Here is a 16,775-nt window from a genome sequence, read left to right as displayed (position 1 = left end):
TTCTTTCTTTCTTTCTTTCTTTCTTTCTTTCTTTCTTTCTTTCTTTCTTTCTTTCTTTCTTTCTTTCTTTCTTTCTTTCTTTCTTTCTTTCTTTCTTTCCACGAATCCCTTGGAATTTTCTTGGCACCTTGTTTTGCTGATAATAATTTAGTCCTTCAAAGAGACCAGAAGCACCTTGAAAGCAGGACCATGGGTATCCTTGTATCTTTTTTTTTTTTTAATTAATCCTTATCTTCCATCTTAGACTCAATACCACATATTGGTTCTAAGGCAGAAGAGTTTGGGTAAGGGCTAAGTAATGCGGGTTAAGTGACTTGCCCAGGGTACACAGCTAGGCAGTGTCTGAGGCCAGATTTGAACCCAGGACCTCCTGTCTCCCAGCCTGGCTCTCCATCCACTGAGCCTGTTAGTTGCCTCCTATCCCTTGTATTCTTGTTTTTTGCACAATGTTTGGTCAGTGCTTGTTAACTGACTGACTGATGTCTGCCTCCAGGTTTAGTCATATATTTATTTAAAAATCACAACTGAAAGGAGTGCTAAATTTCCATTAGAACTTAGTGAAATATGAATGCCATTTTCTTTTCCCATCCAGGTTTACTGACCTCCCTGAAATACATCCATGGCCTTCTTGAGGGAGAGGTGGTCTGTCTCCTCCTCAAGGCACCATGGATCCCAGGGTAAGAACTCCTGATCTAGTCCAACATAGTCATTTTATAGAAAAGGCTTGGGGGTGTCTAGGTGGTTCAGTGGATGGAGAGCAAGGTCTGGAGATAGAAGGTCCTGGGTTCAAATCTGGTTTCAGACACTTCCTAGCCATGTGGCTCTGGGAAAGTCACTTTACTCCCAGTGCCTAGATTTTACCTCTCTTCTGCCTTGAAATTATTGATTCAAAGACAGAAAGTAAGAGCTGAAAAAAAAGAAAAGAAAGGTTTTCAAGTACAGGGGGGTTATATGACTAAGGTTACTTGTCCAAGGTCACCCAGAGGGCCTGGGATTCAAAGCCAAATCCCCGGACTCCTAATCCTGTGCTTCTTACACCAGGTAGTACCCCATCTCATCGTATTGTAAACTCCTATTCCAGAATCATATTCCCAGAATAATTTCAGGTTTGAAAGAGTCCTTCAAGGCTCACAGGCCAACCCATTCTTGAATTACACAATCTCTGGGTCTCCATCTTAATGCACATCTCTTAGAGGCTGGACTGGAAGCTCTTCTAACTCATATTCTGAACATGAAAGGTCAGAGCTGGGAGGGGTCTCAGAACAGAGAATGACAGCCAGCAGGGACTTTAGCAGACAAAATATTAGAAACTTTGGAGCTAGGAGGGACCTTAGAACCATAGAACCTAGGCAGCTAGGAGGCATGTCGACAGAGTAGTAGCCAGAAAACTCCTCTGCCTGAGTTCAAATCTTACCTCAGGTACTTTCTAGCTATCGGCAAGACAGTTAACCTCTGTTTGCCTCAGTTTCCTCATCTGTAAAAATGGAGATAATAGGGGGCAGATAGGGGGCTCAGTGGATCAAAAGCCAGGCCTGCAGATGGGAAGGTCCTGGGTTCAAATTTGACCTCAGACACTTCCTGGCTGTGTGGTCCTGTGCAAGTTACTTAATCCCAATTGCCCAGTCCTTCTGCTTTTCTGCCTCAGAACCACTACAGAGTATTGATTCCAAGGGAAGGGAAGGGTTTGGGGAAGGGGGAGGGGTGGAGATAATAGCACCGACCTCCTGGGGTTGTTGTAAGTCTCACCTACAATAATATCCATAAAGGACATAGCCCAGTGCCTGGCACATGCTAGGAGCTCAGAAATGCTGCCTTGAAATGAATGCTTGTCCTGTCCAGCTGATAGCCTTTCCGCGTGTCTGCCTGGGCTGGAGGGAACCTTGGAGGCAATCTAGTCCAGTTCTCTGTCTCCAAGAGCCAACGGGTGAGATTGCGAAGCAGCGTGGTAGGTGGGGGGCGGAGAGGAGGCCCCACACTGTCCTGGGTGCTGGGCTGGGAGCCTGGGGCTCTTTCAGTTTCCATCCAAGCACCCCGCGCCTGCGGGGTAAGGCAGGCCCCGGGATTTCTAAGGGTAGATCACTCCAACTGCCTTCCCCCTCCTCCCTCCTCTACTCCCCCCGCCCCAGCCCATTTGGGCCCGGAAACGGACTTGTTCGCAATTCCAAGGCTGAGCTCCAGGTTCCATGCGGCGTCTGCCCCCCTCCCCTCCCTCTGCCCCTGCACTCCATCTGCTCCTGGGGGCCAATGGAGGGGGGACATCCTCCTAGGGGCCGCTCTCCCTCCCTGCACAGGGTGGTAATGTGACCCGACAGGGGGAAAAGAGGCGGGGGCCTCTCGGAGCGGATGGGGACCCCCCCGCCTCCGCGCCGTTAATGTTTAATCCCAGAAGATCGTTCGATGGGATCCCGGTGGCGTGATGTCCCCGCGCCCTGGGCGTCACACGTCCACGCCCCGCAGGATTTAGGGAAAGCCTTGCCGCCAGCCTCACAGAAGGGTCCCCGAGGTCCCAGCCTGCGCCTGCCCCAGCCCCGGGTCTGTGCCGCATCCGCCCCTGCACACTAGGGACCAGCGTGGAGGAGAGGAGGGGAGGGCGCGGGGCTCCTCGAGGAAGGGGCTCCCTGCGTGCTTGGCACCGCCCAGCAGTCCTCCCGGTGCTGCGAGCCCCTCCTCTGCCGGCCTAGAGGAATTCCACCTCGAGGCCGTCCCTGCCCTGCAGCCCGGCCCAGGCTTCGGACCCTCCCCTCTGTGCTCCAGGTTGAGCCGCGTGCGCCCCTGGCCTTAGGCTCAGGGTCACTGGGGCGCAGCCGGGAAAGGTGCAGGCGCGGGCGCTGACACACCCCTCGGACCTGCGCTCCCACTCCGGGTCACCACACGACCCTGACAGCATGGGCACCCCAGGGCTTCGGCTCCTGCTGCTGCTGCTGCTGTTCCCCGGGCCCTCGCCAGCCTGGGCGCAGGGGGACCACGAGGACGAAGGAGACTACGATCTCCCGGCGCTCGCCTTCTCCTCGAAGGAGGACAATCAAACCGACCCGATTCGGAAGCAGGCGCCGGCCGCCGCGGCTTTCTACCGCAGCAACAAGGTGGGCGCAGGGCCGAGACTGGAGCCTGGCAGGAGACCCCCAAGCCCCGACAGCCAGCCCGGGAGCAGCGAGCTGCCCGCGCTGAAGCTTAGAACGGCCCATGCTGGAACTCGGAACAGCGTGGGCCAGCGAGGATCGTAGAAAGTCAGAGCCGGAGGGAGGGAGCTTAGAGAACGGCAGTGGCGAACCGGAGCTTAGAACAGAGAACATCAGAGGTGGAGGGAACCTTAGAACCAAGACTGTCCCCTTGGAACAAAGAATACCAGAGGTGGGGAGGGGGCCGCTTGGAAAAAAGAATGTCAGAGGTAGTGGGGAGCTTAGATCTGGGAACACCCTTGGAACAAAGATTGCCAGAGGTAGGGAGGGGGCTGCTTAGAACTGAGACCGTCGGAGGTGCAGAAGAGCTTAGAACTGAGAATGTTGGAGGTGGAGGGAAGCTTAGAACTGAAAATGCCCTTGCCAAAAGAATGCCAGAGTTGGGGAAGGGACTGCTTAGAACAGAGAATGTCAGATCTGGGAGGAACCTCAGAACATCAATTCTTTCTTTCCTTTCCTTTCCTTTCCTTTCCTTTCCTTTCCTTTCCTTTCCTTTTTCTTTCTTTTCTTTCTTTCTTTCTTTCTTTCTTTCTTTCTTTCTTTCTTTCTTTCTTTCTTTCTTTCTTTCTTTCTTTCCTTCCTTCCTTCCTTCCTTCCTTCCTTCCTTTCCTTACCTTCTGTCTTAGTATGACTTCTAAGGAGCTAGTGGATTAAGTGACTTTCCCAGGGTCACACAGTCATACTGAAAGTGTATAACTTCAGAACCCAGGTTCTTCTGACCCCAGTTGCCTCAGAACATCACTGAAGGTCCCTTGATTTGGGGATCAGAAAGACTGGAGTTCAGATCCTGACGTGGGTGCTTTATAGCCCCCCTGAGCCTTGTTAATAGCTCTTACCTTACATAGATTATCTCGTTTGCCACCACCCCGTAAGGTGGATGCTATTCTCATCCCTGCTTTACAAAGGAGGGAATTGAGGCTAACGTGTAGGGTCCCACTCAGTAAGTGACTGAGGCAGGAGGTGAAACTTCCTCCAAGTCCAGCAAGCTGCCCCTTACACCCGAGTTTCCCCATCAGGACAAGGAAGATACTTTCCAGCTCTGAAGTCAATGATTCCCACTAACCCTAGAACCCAGAGCACTGAGGCTTAGAGTCTCAGGGGCCCTAGAACTGGGGGTGCAGCCCAATCTGGAAGACATTTTACAAGATCATTCCTGAAGTGTCTTTTAGCAGGAGGAAGACCCTGAGGGCCGGAGGGAGGTGGCAGGGGGCTGTTTTCAAGGCTGCCCAGGTGCTAAGTGGTGTGGGCTGCACCCCTGCAGGGCTCCTTCCTGCACAGCCCTCATGTTCCTGCGGCTGCCCCCCTGCCCGCAGCCCAAGCCTCAGCATGTGCGTCTCAGGAGGAGAGAGGCAGCTTGGGGAAATGGAATAGCAGAGCTTCCTCTTGCCTGTAGGTGGGACTACCTGACGCCTTGCAACCCCCCAAATTTTGTAATTCCAGGAAGAAACGGGGTGGTGGTGGTGGCGGGGGAGATCAAGGTACCTCAGTTTGAGCCCCAGGCCTGGCAGAGCTCCTTCTGGGACCCTGGGCAAGTCCCTTCCCTTCCCAGTAATCTCATCTGTTAACTAGGGGTGGGGGGGTGAACATCTGGACAGCTGGGCAAGGCTGTACCCCCACCTTCTCTCCTTGGAAAACTGAAAAAGAACTTCCTGTCCCCTGGAAGTCTTGAGCCCCTGCTGGAAGGAAGACATGTGGCTTGATTTAAGAGAAATGCCGCCCTGCTGGGGAGAGAGAGAAGCTCTTTGGCATGTGAACATGAGCTTGAATAAAGAAGCTTATTCAGGAAGGTCCCTCCTGGGGGACACCTTCCCTGTTCCCCACCCCCTCTGGGCCCTAGTTGGTCCCTGATGGGAAAGATGGGGCTGGCAGAGGTTTGGGCCTGGGGGGAAGGGGAAGGGCTTTATGTTCTATGTGAGCCTTGCCTGACCCCCACCCCCCACCCCATTACCTTATAATTATTTTGTGTGTGTGTGTGTGTATAAAAATAAAATTGTATCTATGTTCATGTATATAAAAATATATTGTATTGGAGGCAGCTAGGTGGCTCAGTGGATAGAGAGCCAGGGCCAGGTCCTGGGTTCAAATCTGACCTCGGACACTTCTTAGCTGAGTGACCCTGGGCAAGTCACTTAACCTCTCTTTGCCTCAGTTTCTTCAATGGGGAAAGACAGGAATAATAATAGCATCTACCTTTCAGGTTCTCATGAGGATGAGATGAGGTATTTGTAAAGCGCTCTGTGCCTTTTTGTGTCCGGTACTAGCACACCTGGAGGCATCCTGGCAATTACCTGGTGATTCTGAAAGAGGAAACGCACAAATCTCAGATGGAGCGCACCATCCGCCGCCTCCAGGCTCGGGCTGCCAAGCATGGCTACCTCACCAAGATCCTCCACGTTTTCCATGACCTCTTTCCTGGCTTCCTGGTGAAGATGAGCAGCAACATGCTGGATATGGTAAGGCCTTCAGGTGTCCCCCACCCCCCAGCACCCCTCCTCCAGCCTTCCTAGGGAGGAAGCAATTGTGGGGGTGGTGGGGGGGTCTTTCAGTGCTATGGCAGTCAGTGGGGGAGGGGTGGGTGGTTAGAGCCAAAGGGAGGCAGCCTGGGGGAGAGGAGAGCACCTGGGGGTGGGTTTGAAGAAGCCCTGGCAGCTGGGCAAGGGGGTTAGCCCCTCCTGAGCCTCAGTTTAGCTCTTAAATGGGGATGATATTGCATGTACTTCCTCACTCAGCAAGTGATAGGACATTAAGCAGCATAGGAGGGAGGGAAGAGCTCTGAATTTAGAGTCTGAGGAGTTAAGTTCTAATCCTACCACTGATGCTTCTTATCAGCTCCCTTAATGTGTTGTTTTCCTCCACTGGAAGGAAAGATCTTTAAAGGCACAGAAAGTTGTTCTCTTATCTGTATTCCCAGCACTTAACACAGGGCCTGGCTAATAAATGCTCCTTCTCTCTGAACTTTTCCCTTTCCCTTTCCCTCCCCCTTCTCTCCCTCCCTCTTTCTTTCTCTTGTATTATCTCTCTTGTCTAGCCATTCATCCATCTCCCTTTCTCTTTCTCTTACTGAGATAAGAGATACCTGTTTGGCCTATATATCCATCTATCATCTCTCTCTATTCATCTGCCTATCCATTATCCATTTATGTCTATACCCAGGCCGTCTCTATCCATTCATCTATCATAGTCTATCCATTTAACTACATACCTATCTATTTTTCCATTTCTCTCTTTCCCTCCCTCCTCTTCCCTCTCTCCCTCTCCCCTTTCTCTCCTCTCCTCCTCTCCCTACCTCCCTCCTTGTCTCCTCTCTCCCTTTCCCTCTCCCTTCTCCTTCCTTCTTCTTCCCTCCTCTCTCACTTTCTCTCCTTGGTCAAGACAGCTATTTTTCTGAGCCTCAGTTCCCTCATCTGTAAAATAGAGAATTTGGGCTAGATGTTCCCTGAAGAGCCCTCCACCTCTAGAGCTATGATCCCATGATCCATACACAAGGATTCACACAAGAACCAGCTCCTCCCCTCTCCCTTGTCCCTTCTCTTCTCTCTCGTTAGTCTTGGAGAAGTTGGTGCAGCTCAGCCTTCCCTCATTCCCCATGCTTTGAGCCAGGATGCTGGCCCAGCTGATCTCCCCCACCCCCCTTTCCAGATTAGCTTGACATTAATTAGTAAGCATTTATCTCCCGGGGCTCCAAAGACAAAATTGGAAGAAGAGTCCCTGCCCTCAGGGAGCTTCCATTCTATCACATACACAAACCTGTACAGGTAACCAATCAGTCAACCGTGTAACAAGTATTTGTTAATTAAGTAAGCAATAAAAGACTATTTATAAGTTAGGGAGGGGAGTGAGCTGGATTTCTTTAAGTCAGAGTAGAATCTTAAAAGGATGATGGGAAGAGAACTTTCCCAAGGAGCCTTGGGAAAGGCAGTTGGACCAAGAATCACTCTTTGGACCGTCCTGAATAAGGAAGGTGGTCCAAGGAGCTGACTCTGAGAATTGGAGAAGATCTGTTGATTCTCACTCGGAAAAATCCTATCAAGAAGAGAAAGTGGTGGTGCAGTTCCTCTGTTTCACCAGTAGGTGATAGTATAGAGCAACTGCTGAGTGAAAGTGTCAGTGAAAATCCTGACAGCCTGAGTTACATCAGAGCTGAAGGAAGAAATCCAGTTTTAATCTATGACTGTTTATAAAATTTATAATTTAGATTTAGGATAGAAAGATAGCTAATTGGGGAATTTAGTTAGTGTAGATTAAGGAGGATTCCTTTTGGTAATCAAGAAGTGGCCTTTTGCGAGGCAGATTTGGGGGAAATATAGATTTATTAGTGTTAGGGAATATTTTACTAATAATTGTCTTCCTTTTTCCTTTTCCTTTCCCTTTATTATTATTTTAAAAGTTATCTATAAATAAGGTTTTATATAACTAGTTGGAGCAGGATTTTTTCTTCAACTGCTTAGAACAGCCATCTTTTTCCTACTGCCAAACCCAGGATTACATCAACTCAAGAGCCTTTCCATATCACTAACAACCATTTATAAAAGCAAATAACCAATAAATAATAAGGGTCAATATACCTTATTACAACACTGAAGTGCCTTCTATGTGCCAGATGTTTCTTTTCCCACCATTCATGCTCTTTCTCCATCCCCAAGCCTAGAACATCCTCCCTCTTTCCTGACATTTGACAGTTGCTGGCTGACTTCAGGGCTAAGTTCAAGTCCCACCTTCTCTACAAAGCTGTCCTGGTCCCCTCAGGAGTAACTACTGCTCCCTCTCTCCTCATATTACCCAGCATTCTCCCTGGCTATGTAACTCTTGGGTCATCCTCCCTGCCTGCTGGTACTGTACTCCAGGAGAGCAGGAACTCTTTGGTTTTTGTCTCTATATCCCCAGCCTGGCACAGAGTAGGTGGTTAATAAGTATTTATGGGATTGAATGGTTGTATTCGACTGTTCATCACTAGAGACACTTGAGCTGAGACTTAAGACCTCTTTGGCTTCCCTCATCCCTGGATGGCTTCCTTGGAGACGATGTAATTCAGAATAAATTAGGTTCTTCTCTGGGAAAGTGTGGCTCTAGTGAGCCAGGGTGGGAGGGAGTGTCAGCTTTTCAGCTCTGGGATCCTGGGAGCTTGCCCCAGGGGACTGTTAAATCTGAGCCATGTACCCCACCCAACTAGTGCACATAAGAACACCAGTCTTTGCCCACCAGGGCACACTCTCACACCCGGACTATTGCAGGAGATGCTGGTGGGTCTGCCTGGCCCAATCTGTCTCCCAGCCCAGCTCATCATCATCCATTCAGCCACCAAAGTGGTTCTCCTAAGGTTCACTTCTGGCCATGTCCCTTCCCTTCTCAGGAAGGCCAATGTCTCTCCATGACTTCCACAATTAATGTAAAATTCTCTGTTTGGTTTGGAAAGACCCGGCCCCCTGCCTTCCTAGCCTTCACTCCCCTCCATTTACACTAGGATCCAGACACTATCCTCCTGGCTCTTCCATGAATAAGACCTTCCGTCTCCTGACTCTGGGCACTCTCTCTGACTGTCCCCTTCCCTGGCAGGGTCTCATTCCTCATCTCTGCCTCCTGGATTCCCTGGCTTCCTTCAGTCTCAGCAAAATTCCTACCTTCTGCAAGACACTTTTCTCAGCCTGCTGTCCCCTACTGTCTTCTCGGCAGTGCCTTCCCCTTGTCTCAGATGTTTGCTGCATGGATCTTTGTTCTCCCATTAGATGGTGAGCTCCTCAAGGCCAGGGACTGTGCTCTCACTTTTCTTGTGCTTGGCATAGTACCTGGCAGAGTGTGAGTGAGGACTTAATAAATTCATGTTGGCTTAGCTATGGGCCCCCACCTGGCTCTGACATTCCCTGTTCTAAGGCCCATCCATCTCTGATATCCCCTGTTCTACGTCCCCTTCCAGCCCTGATATCCCCTGTTCTAAGGCCTCCCCAGGCTCTGATATTCCCTATTCCAAGATCTCACCCAGAACTAACAACCAGTGATTGTACTCTCATCTGCAAAAACACTTTTTCATTTGTTATTCCAGAGAATGAGTAGGAGACCTCGTATGCAAGGGCTTTGGGAGCAGGGGGGTTGGATGGTGGGCTTAGACAGGATCTGGAGCTTCGCCCTCCAATGTGGAGCAAGCTAAATGAAGACCCGTGGTTTTTGTGAGTTTGGGCCAAAACAAATGTTTTCCGAAAAGGCTCATTTGCCTCCTTGGGCTTCTCGGCAGGCATTGAAGTTACCGCATGTTGACTACATCGAAGAAGATGCCTTTGTCTTCGCACAGAGCATTCCCTGGAACTTGGACAGGATTGTCCTGGCACCCTCCAGATCAGAGGAATACAGTCCACCCAGTAAGGCCCCCGTCTGGGTTCAGTTAACTGTTTCTGTCTCTCTCCGCCTGCTGGCTCTGACGTTCTCTGTTCTAAGGTTCCTTTCTGCTTTCATGTTCCATGCTTTCTGGCCTCTCTCAGCTTTGACCTAGAAGGCTCCAATGTCCCCTGTGGTGATAGTGTAGGTGCAGATGAGTCCCTCCTCTCTCTACCTTGAATGCTGTAGATTATAAGATCCTTTCTCCTTCTAACATTCCCCGCCCTGAAATGCCTTTTAGAATTGTTCGCTCTAAACTTCTTCCCAGCTCGGACATTCTGTGGTCAAAGTTCCAGAATATCTTCAGCCGCTTCCAGTTCCAACATGTGCGATCCCTCGTGGCCAGAACATTCTGTCTGCTCTAGTCCAGGATGTTCCAAAGTCCCCGAGAGCTCTGGGTTTTAAAAGCTCCTTCCAGTGCCAACAATCTGCATTGTGAGGTCTCTCCCAGGTCTGACATTTTAGGTTCTAAGGTTCCTTCTCTGGTCTCGGCTCTGACATTCTAGGCTGGAGTTACAGACGCTCTTAGAGTTTTTCCAGCTCTGACATTCCTTGTTCTAAGGCCTCTCCCCCCCCCCCGATCCCTGCCAGCACCAGCATTGCTTGCTCTAAGGCCTGGCTCGCTTCTTGGTTCTAAGGTCGCTCCCAGCTCTTTAAGCCTGTGAGTCTGGCAAGGACAAGCTGCCACAGAGACAGCTTTGGGGACGATTGATCTGGAAGTGTAAGTCGAGCTAGGTCAGGAGGACACGAGATTTGAAATGGAAACCTTGGCCAGTTTTATGGACTTTTCCTGGCAGGATTCCAGGTACCTCGTGACGGCCCTTTGGAGATTATTACGCTCATTTCCCTGTAATAGAGAAGGTGCAACAAGGGATGCAGAGCAACGTTGGCAGGGCCTCAGCTGGGAATAATAACAGGGTCAGCGTCTCAGGGTTCTTCTGAAGATGAGATGAGATGAGTGTAAAGCACTTCACAGAGTGCCTGAAGGTCCAGAGGGGGCACCATAGAAATGTTTCTTGCTAGTAACAGCAGCAATAGTAGTATTAGGGGGGCAACGTGATGGCTCAGTGGATTGAGAACCAGGTCTGGAGACAAGAGGTCCTGGGTTCAAGTCCGACCTCAGACATTTCCTAGCCAGGTGACTCTGGGCAAGTCACTTAATCCCCATTGTCTAGCCCTAACCTCTCTTCTGCCTTGGAACCACTACATAGTGCTGACTCTAAGACAGAAGACAAGAGTTTAAAAAAATAGTAGTATTGGGGCAGCTGGGTAGTTCCGTGGATTGAGAGTCAGGCCTAGAGATGGGAGGTCCTGGGTTCAAATCCGGCCTCAGACACTTCCCAGCTGTGTGACCCTGGGCAAGTCACTTGACCCCCATTGCCTACCCTTATCAATCTTCTACCTAGGAGCCAATACACAGAAGTTAAGGGTTAAAAAAATAGTAGTAGTAGCTCAGTGTCTCATCAGTCCGTGCTGAGGTATTATGCTGGGTGACCCCTTGTCTCGACATGGTAGAGATTCTCATTCACCTGAAGATTGAAGTCAGTGGCCTCCAGAGGCCCTCTCAACTCTGAGATTCTGTAAAAAAGAAAAGTTTACAAAAAGAAAACACTGGGCTGAATCAATCTGGGAGGCGGGACGTCAGGATCACCGAGAAAGGGTCCCATTTCTTGGATTTCTCAGAACTCCTTGGAAGGACTCGGTGTTCCTGTTCCCTAAAGTAGTCGGAGAGCACTCGCTGGTGGGCCAAGGTCCCAACTCTGGTCTCAGGCTCCTGGCTGTAGCCCTGGGATCACTGGCTGAGCGTCCCGTGGGCTGAGAGCACCCATTGAGGCGACATCATGGACGTGGCGCCCATTAACCGAGAGCCTGGGACCGCGATGACTGCCGAGAACCTGTCGGCCAGATGCTTGTGACAACACTGACAGCCCATTGACTTAGCACCGTGGACTGAGTGTTCCGACAGCATTGACCGAGTACCTCTGACTGCGCTGACTTGGGAGTCATTGAATGAGCGTCCGTTAGCTGAATGTCCGCAGCATCGTTTGTTGAATGCTCATCGGCCGAATGTCCAGACAGCACTGACGGACCCGCCATGGCAGCATTAACCGAGGGAGCACTGGGAAATCTCAGGGTTTTCTCTTTGTTTTCCCAGATCTTAACAGTCTGGTTGTCAAAAATATGTCCCGGCCACTGGCCAAGCTCTGGACTTATCTGGCTGGGATCTCTTACTCTCACTTCCTAACCAGACCCCGTTCTCCTAAAAACCTTTTAAATTAAACTTTTTAAAATTTAATTTAATTTTTTTAACCCTTACCTTTCTTCTTGGAGTCAATACAATATTGGCTCCAAGGCAGAAGAGTGGTAAGGGCTAGGCAATGGGGGTCAAGTGACTTGCCCAGGGTCACACAGCTGGGAAGTGTCTGAGGCCAGATTTGAACCCAGGACCTCCCATCTCTAGGCCTGAAAAATTAAAAGTTTGAAGATTAGCAGTGCCTTTTGTTCTGGCATCATAGTCTCCCTCTGCTCACTCTCCCAAAGAGCTGAATGCTATTTTGTCCAGAGCAAAACAGCTAAGGGAAGAAAGAGCAGGTAACATGGCAGAAAAGGTCCAGGAGTCAGACGACCTGGGTTCAAATCCTGTTTTTGATATTTCCTGTCTGCTTGAGCTTGGCCACTTGACCTGCCTAGGACTCAGTTTTCACTTCTATGAAATAAATGTAGGGGAATGGGCTCAATGGCCTCATATCCTTTGGCAATTCTGAAATCCTCCTTCCTGCAAATTGGCCCAAAAGGAATTGGATTTCTCGTGGGACGAGTGGTAGAGTGAGCAAGATGGCCGATGGCCGTTTAGGCTTGCTCGAAATGGGGACAGCGAGGTCCTTGTCCCTGGAGGTCAAGCAGAAGCTGGATAGCCATTGATGAGGGATGCTAGTGGGGATTCCTGCTAGGCAGGAGTTTGCTTGTTCCAGGAACATTTAAGCAGCTCCTCTTGGGTACAGAACTGGCACAATGCTGGGGACCAAAAAAAACCAAAATAGAAGCAGAAATGAAAGGGTCCCCCCCCCACCCCCCGCCTCAGTCAATCAACAGACATTTATTAATCCACTATTAAGAGGTCCAGGACTGCGGTGGTTAAGGAACTAACCTGATGCCAGGAAGACACATCCAGCTGTGTGACTGTGGGTAAGTCACTCAACATCTCGGAGCCTGAAGCTTCCAGTCTACCTGGAGGGAAGACTTGTTCTCCCTGGAGAGTTCCTCATCCCAATGGAATCCCAAGTTTAGTCCCTTCTACATGCAGGCGCTGTCCAGGGTGCTGGAGATACCAAACTAAAAGGGAGGCAGATATTCAGTGTGTGTGTGTGTGTGTGTGTGTGTGTGTGTGTGTGTGTGTGTGTCCATGAGGTGGGGAGGAAGGAGGGTCCTCACTCACTCCCACACACACAGCTCCAGTAATCAGAGTGCTGGATGCCAGCTTTCCAGGGCGAGGCCTGCACTAGTTACACGGTTAGACTGGTGGGAAAGCCTGGGAAGGGGCCCTAGAAGTATTGAGAAAGACTCTTCCCAAAGCCTCCTGGGACCCAAAGGAACTCACTTTGCACAGGAAAGATGCAACCTGAACACAAATAAAGACAAATGAAGCAGTTGGCCCAGTGGATAGAGCTTGGAATCTCGAAGATCTCTTCCTGGGTTCAAATTTAGCCTCAGACACTTAATAGCTGTGAGGCTGTGGGCAAGCCACTTACTATCTCTGCCTTAATTTCCTCATCTGTAAAATGGGACTAAATGGCCTTTGCAGTCCCTCCCAGCTCAAGAGCTGCTACCATCTTTTGACCTCTTCCCGCCTTCTTTCTACACTTTTGGAGTCAGAGCCTGGGTCAGCAGGGAAGGAACCTAGCAGGGATGTAGAACTTTGGCCAGGTTCCTCTTAAATATAAAATATTCGCCCTGAAGATATTAAAAGCCCTCGAGTCCAACTTGCCACCTTGGCCCATCATTTCCTCCCCACCCTTCCTCATTCAGCTGGTACTTGAATACCTCCAGAGACGGGGAGCTCACTGCCACAGGAGTATGGCACCTTCGGGAAAATGGACTCACGGATACCCGTGGGTGCCCCTAATGAGAATATGATTCTTACTTTCTCCTCCTGCTGTTGTCTTCCATTAAAAAAGACGAAGGCGACCAGGTGGAAGTGTACCTGCTGGACACCAGCCTCCAGAGCGGCCATCGGGAGATTGAGGGGAAGGTCGCCGTCACTGGCTTTGAGAGTGTCCCAGACGAGGACGGCACTCGCTTCCACAGACAGGTGAGGCCCTTCCCCGCCCTCCCCTTTGCGTGTCGGCCGCCCCGACCACAGCCACGCTCTGAGAAGCCTCGGCCTCCGGCCACGGAGGGTCTCCAGACCTCCCTCTGTCTTCCGGCAGGCCAGTAAATGTGACAGTCATGGAACCCACCTGGCTGGCGTGGTGAGCGGCAGGGACGCTGGGGTGGCCAAGGGAGCCGGGGTCCGCAGCCTGCGGGTGCTGAACTGCCAAGGCAAGGGGACCGTGAGTGGCGCAGCCATGGGTGAGTGGCCATCCCTCCTGCCCCCACACAGACCTCCGAGAAGGAGCTTCCCCCGCAGCCCAAGGCTTCCCGAGCTAGCCCAAGGCTTCCCGAGCTAGCCCAGTCCAGAGCGGGGAGGCGGAAGGGGAGGGGAAGGGAATGTGCATCTATTTATTTTTTAAACTCTTGTCTTCTGTCTTAGAATCCATACAATCCCAGACAGGAGGGGAAAGGGCGGGGCAAGAGGGGAAGTGACTTGCCCAGGGTCACCCAGCCACGAAGTGTCTGAGGTCACATTTGAACCCAGCACCTTCCCTCTCTAGGCCTGACTTTCATTCTATTGACCTACTTAATTGCCCCCGGGCATGGGCGGGAGGAAGCTGGTGGTTCCTCTCGGCTTGGCCTCGGAGCCCGATCCCAGGATGCCTCTGCGCTCCCGCTGTGGGCTTCGGGAGGCGGCAGGAGCAGCCCACCAGCCCCTCAAGTCCTTCCCGCTCCGATCCCGGGAGCCTGCGATGCCCAGCCAAGCTCCGGCCGGGCCGGGCGGGCTCCGGGGCCCCAGACACGTCCGTGGACAGTTTGGTTCTTTCTCTGCGGCAAACAGGCCTGGAGTTCGTCCGAAAGACGCAGCTGCTCCAGCCCTACAGTCCCCGGATCGTCCTGCTGCCCTTCGCGGGGGGGCACAGTCGCGCCCTGAACGCCGCCTGCCGGCTCCTGGCGCGCTCGGGCGCGGCGGTGATCGCGGCCGCCGGGAACTACAAAGACGACGCCTGCGCATACTCGCCAGCTTCGGAACCCGAGGCGAGGCGGCCCGAGGGCTTGTGGGATGGGATGGGGGCGAGGACTGCGCAGAGGGAGGGAAGGAAGGGGGGCTCCCCCGCTCCAAACTGCGCCTTTCGTTCTTTTAACCCCAGCTTCGGCCTTAGAATCGACCCAGCTGCGTGCGGTTCCAAGTGCGGTCAGGGCTGAGCCCAGGATCACACAGCTGGGACGGGTCTGAGGTCAAATTTGAACCCAGGACCTCCCGTCTCCAGGCCTGGCTCTCCATCCACTGAGCGGTGTAGCTGCCCCTCCAACCCCGAGTTCTAACCCTATAAAAGTCAACACGGATCTGTGATCCCGCCGGGGGCCACCTTCTCTGCTGGGGCATTTATGGGACTCTGGCAAGAAGGCCCGGGCTCAGGTCCCGCCTCTGACTCGCGCTGCCTGGCGGCCTCGCCCAAAGCCCTCCGTTTCCTCCTCATTAAAACCGGGGGGTTGTTAGAGGGTCTCAGAGGTGTCTGCTTCCTCCCCAGTCTAGGACGCAGGAACGCCGCCATTCCTCTCCGCGGCGCCCCTCGGGCCCCACCGGCCGCCTCACTCTGCCCAAGCCCCGTTTGGCCCTTTCCCTAGCTCGAGCCCCCTTTTCGGGGCAGCCCCACCTTCCCGGGGACTCTGGGCGGCTGTGTCCCTCCTGGGGCGCCTCGGCCTCTGCCCTGACCCCCGGCTCCCTCCAGGTCATCACGGTGGGGGCCACCAACGCGCACGACCAGCCGGTGGCCATGGGAGCCCTGGGCACCAACTTCGGCCGCTGCGTGGACCTCTTCGCCCCGGGGGAGGACATCATAGGCGCCTCCAGCGACTGTAGCACCTGCTTCACCTCTCAGAGTGGAACGTCCCAGGCAGCTGCCCACGTCGCGGGTTTGTAGCTCTTCCCCGCCCGCGGGGCCCCCCAGAGCTTGTATTGGGCCCCGGCTGTGTGCCCGGTGCTGTGCTGGGTGCGGAGGAGGACCCAGAGGTCCCCGCCCTGCAGAGCTGTTAGTCTCTAGACAAGAGGGGACTCGGCAGGCGTGCAGGAGCGCCGCGGAGGGGGGCCGCCCAGAGAGCTCTCTGGAGCAGCCGGCAAAGATGCTGAATGCATAACGGCCCTGCCATCCGCTGGGGAGGGGAGGGGAGGAAGGACAGGCCGGGCAAAGGCTGGGGCCTGCAGCCTGGATGGCCTGGAGAGGAAGAGCAGCAGCTCTGTAGGGCTGAAGGAGAATCGTGTCTAAAGAGCTGGAAAGAAAGGCTGGAGCCCTTCCTGAGAGCAGGGGCGAGGAGGAGGAGAAAAGGAGGAGGGGGGGGGGAGGAGAAAGAGGAGAAGTGAGAGGAGGAGGGGGAGGGAAGGGGGAGGAGGAGAAGACGGCTGGGGAAGGGATGCTGAGGGTGGCTTCTCTTAGGCATCGCTTCCATGCTCCTCAATGCCGAGCCCAGCCTGACCGTCTCTGAACTGAGGCAGAGACTGATCCATTTCTCTGTCAAGAATGTGATCAATGAGGCCAAGTTTCCTGAAGACCAGAAGCTGCTGACCCCCAACCTGGTGGCTGGGCTGCCGTCCAGGCTTGGAGCAGGTGAGATTCCAGACCCTTCCAGAGGGCTCCTCCACTTCCTTCAGACCCTCCTTCTCTCCATCCTTGGGCCTCTTGGGCCCTTCAGCACACCCCTGGTTAGGGGAAAAGTAGAATGGAGTCAGAGTTGAGATCTGGGTGCGAATCCAGAATTTCGCCATTGCCGGCTCTGTCACCGCTGGAAGTCTGCTTTCTCCCCTAAAAGATGGGAGCAGTAATAATGGCGATGCGGCCTACATTGCCACTCGGTCGTGAGAAAGTCACTTTGTGAGCCTCAAGCTCTGAGCTGTGATTGGGATGTCCGTTTGGAAGGGTC

The 16,775-nt window shown here is 52.6% G+C and overlaps 1 protein-coding gene across 1 annotated transcript in view; it reads left to right on the top strand.

Annotated features, from left to right (window-relative positions):
- PCSK9 (proprotein convertase subtilisin/kexin type 9) overlaps positions 1-16,775 on the top strand; it is a 56,665-nt gene that overhangs the window by 34,726 nt on the left and 5,164 nt on the right. Inside the window, exons 3-11 of the mRNA XM_044674791.1 lie at positions 2,789-3,220; positions 4,573-4,657; positions 5,441-5,632; positions 9,406-9,529; positions 13,721-13,854; positions 13,973-14,114; positions 14,698-14,894; positions 15,590-15,773; positions 16,292-16,557. Coding sequence (XP_044530726.1) covers positions 2,789-3,220; positions 4,573-4,657; positions 5,441-5,632; positions 9,406-9,529; positions 13,721-13,854; positions 13,973-14,114; positions 14,698-14,894; positions 15,590-15,773; positions 16,292-16,557 — 1,756 coding nt within the window. The remainder of the gene's footprint in view (positions 1-2,788; positions 3,221-4,572; positions 4,658-5,440; positions 5,633-9,405; positions 9,530-13,720; positions 13,855-13,972; positions 14,115-14,697; positions 14,895-15,589; positions 15,774-16,291; positions 16,558-16,775) is intronic.

Source organism: Gracilinanus agilis, chromosome 4 (genome assembly GCF_016433145.1).
Source record: "Gracilinanus agilis isolate LMUSP501 chromosome 4, AgileGrace, whole genome shotgun sequence".
In the NCBI taxonomy this organism is placed as follows: Eukaryota; Metazoa; Chordata; class Mammalia; order Didelphimorphia; family Didelphidae; genus Gracilinanus; species Gracilinanus agilis.
Note: the sequence above shows the minus strand (reverse complement) of the source record. Positions and strands in the feature narration are given on the sequence as shown.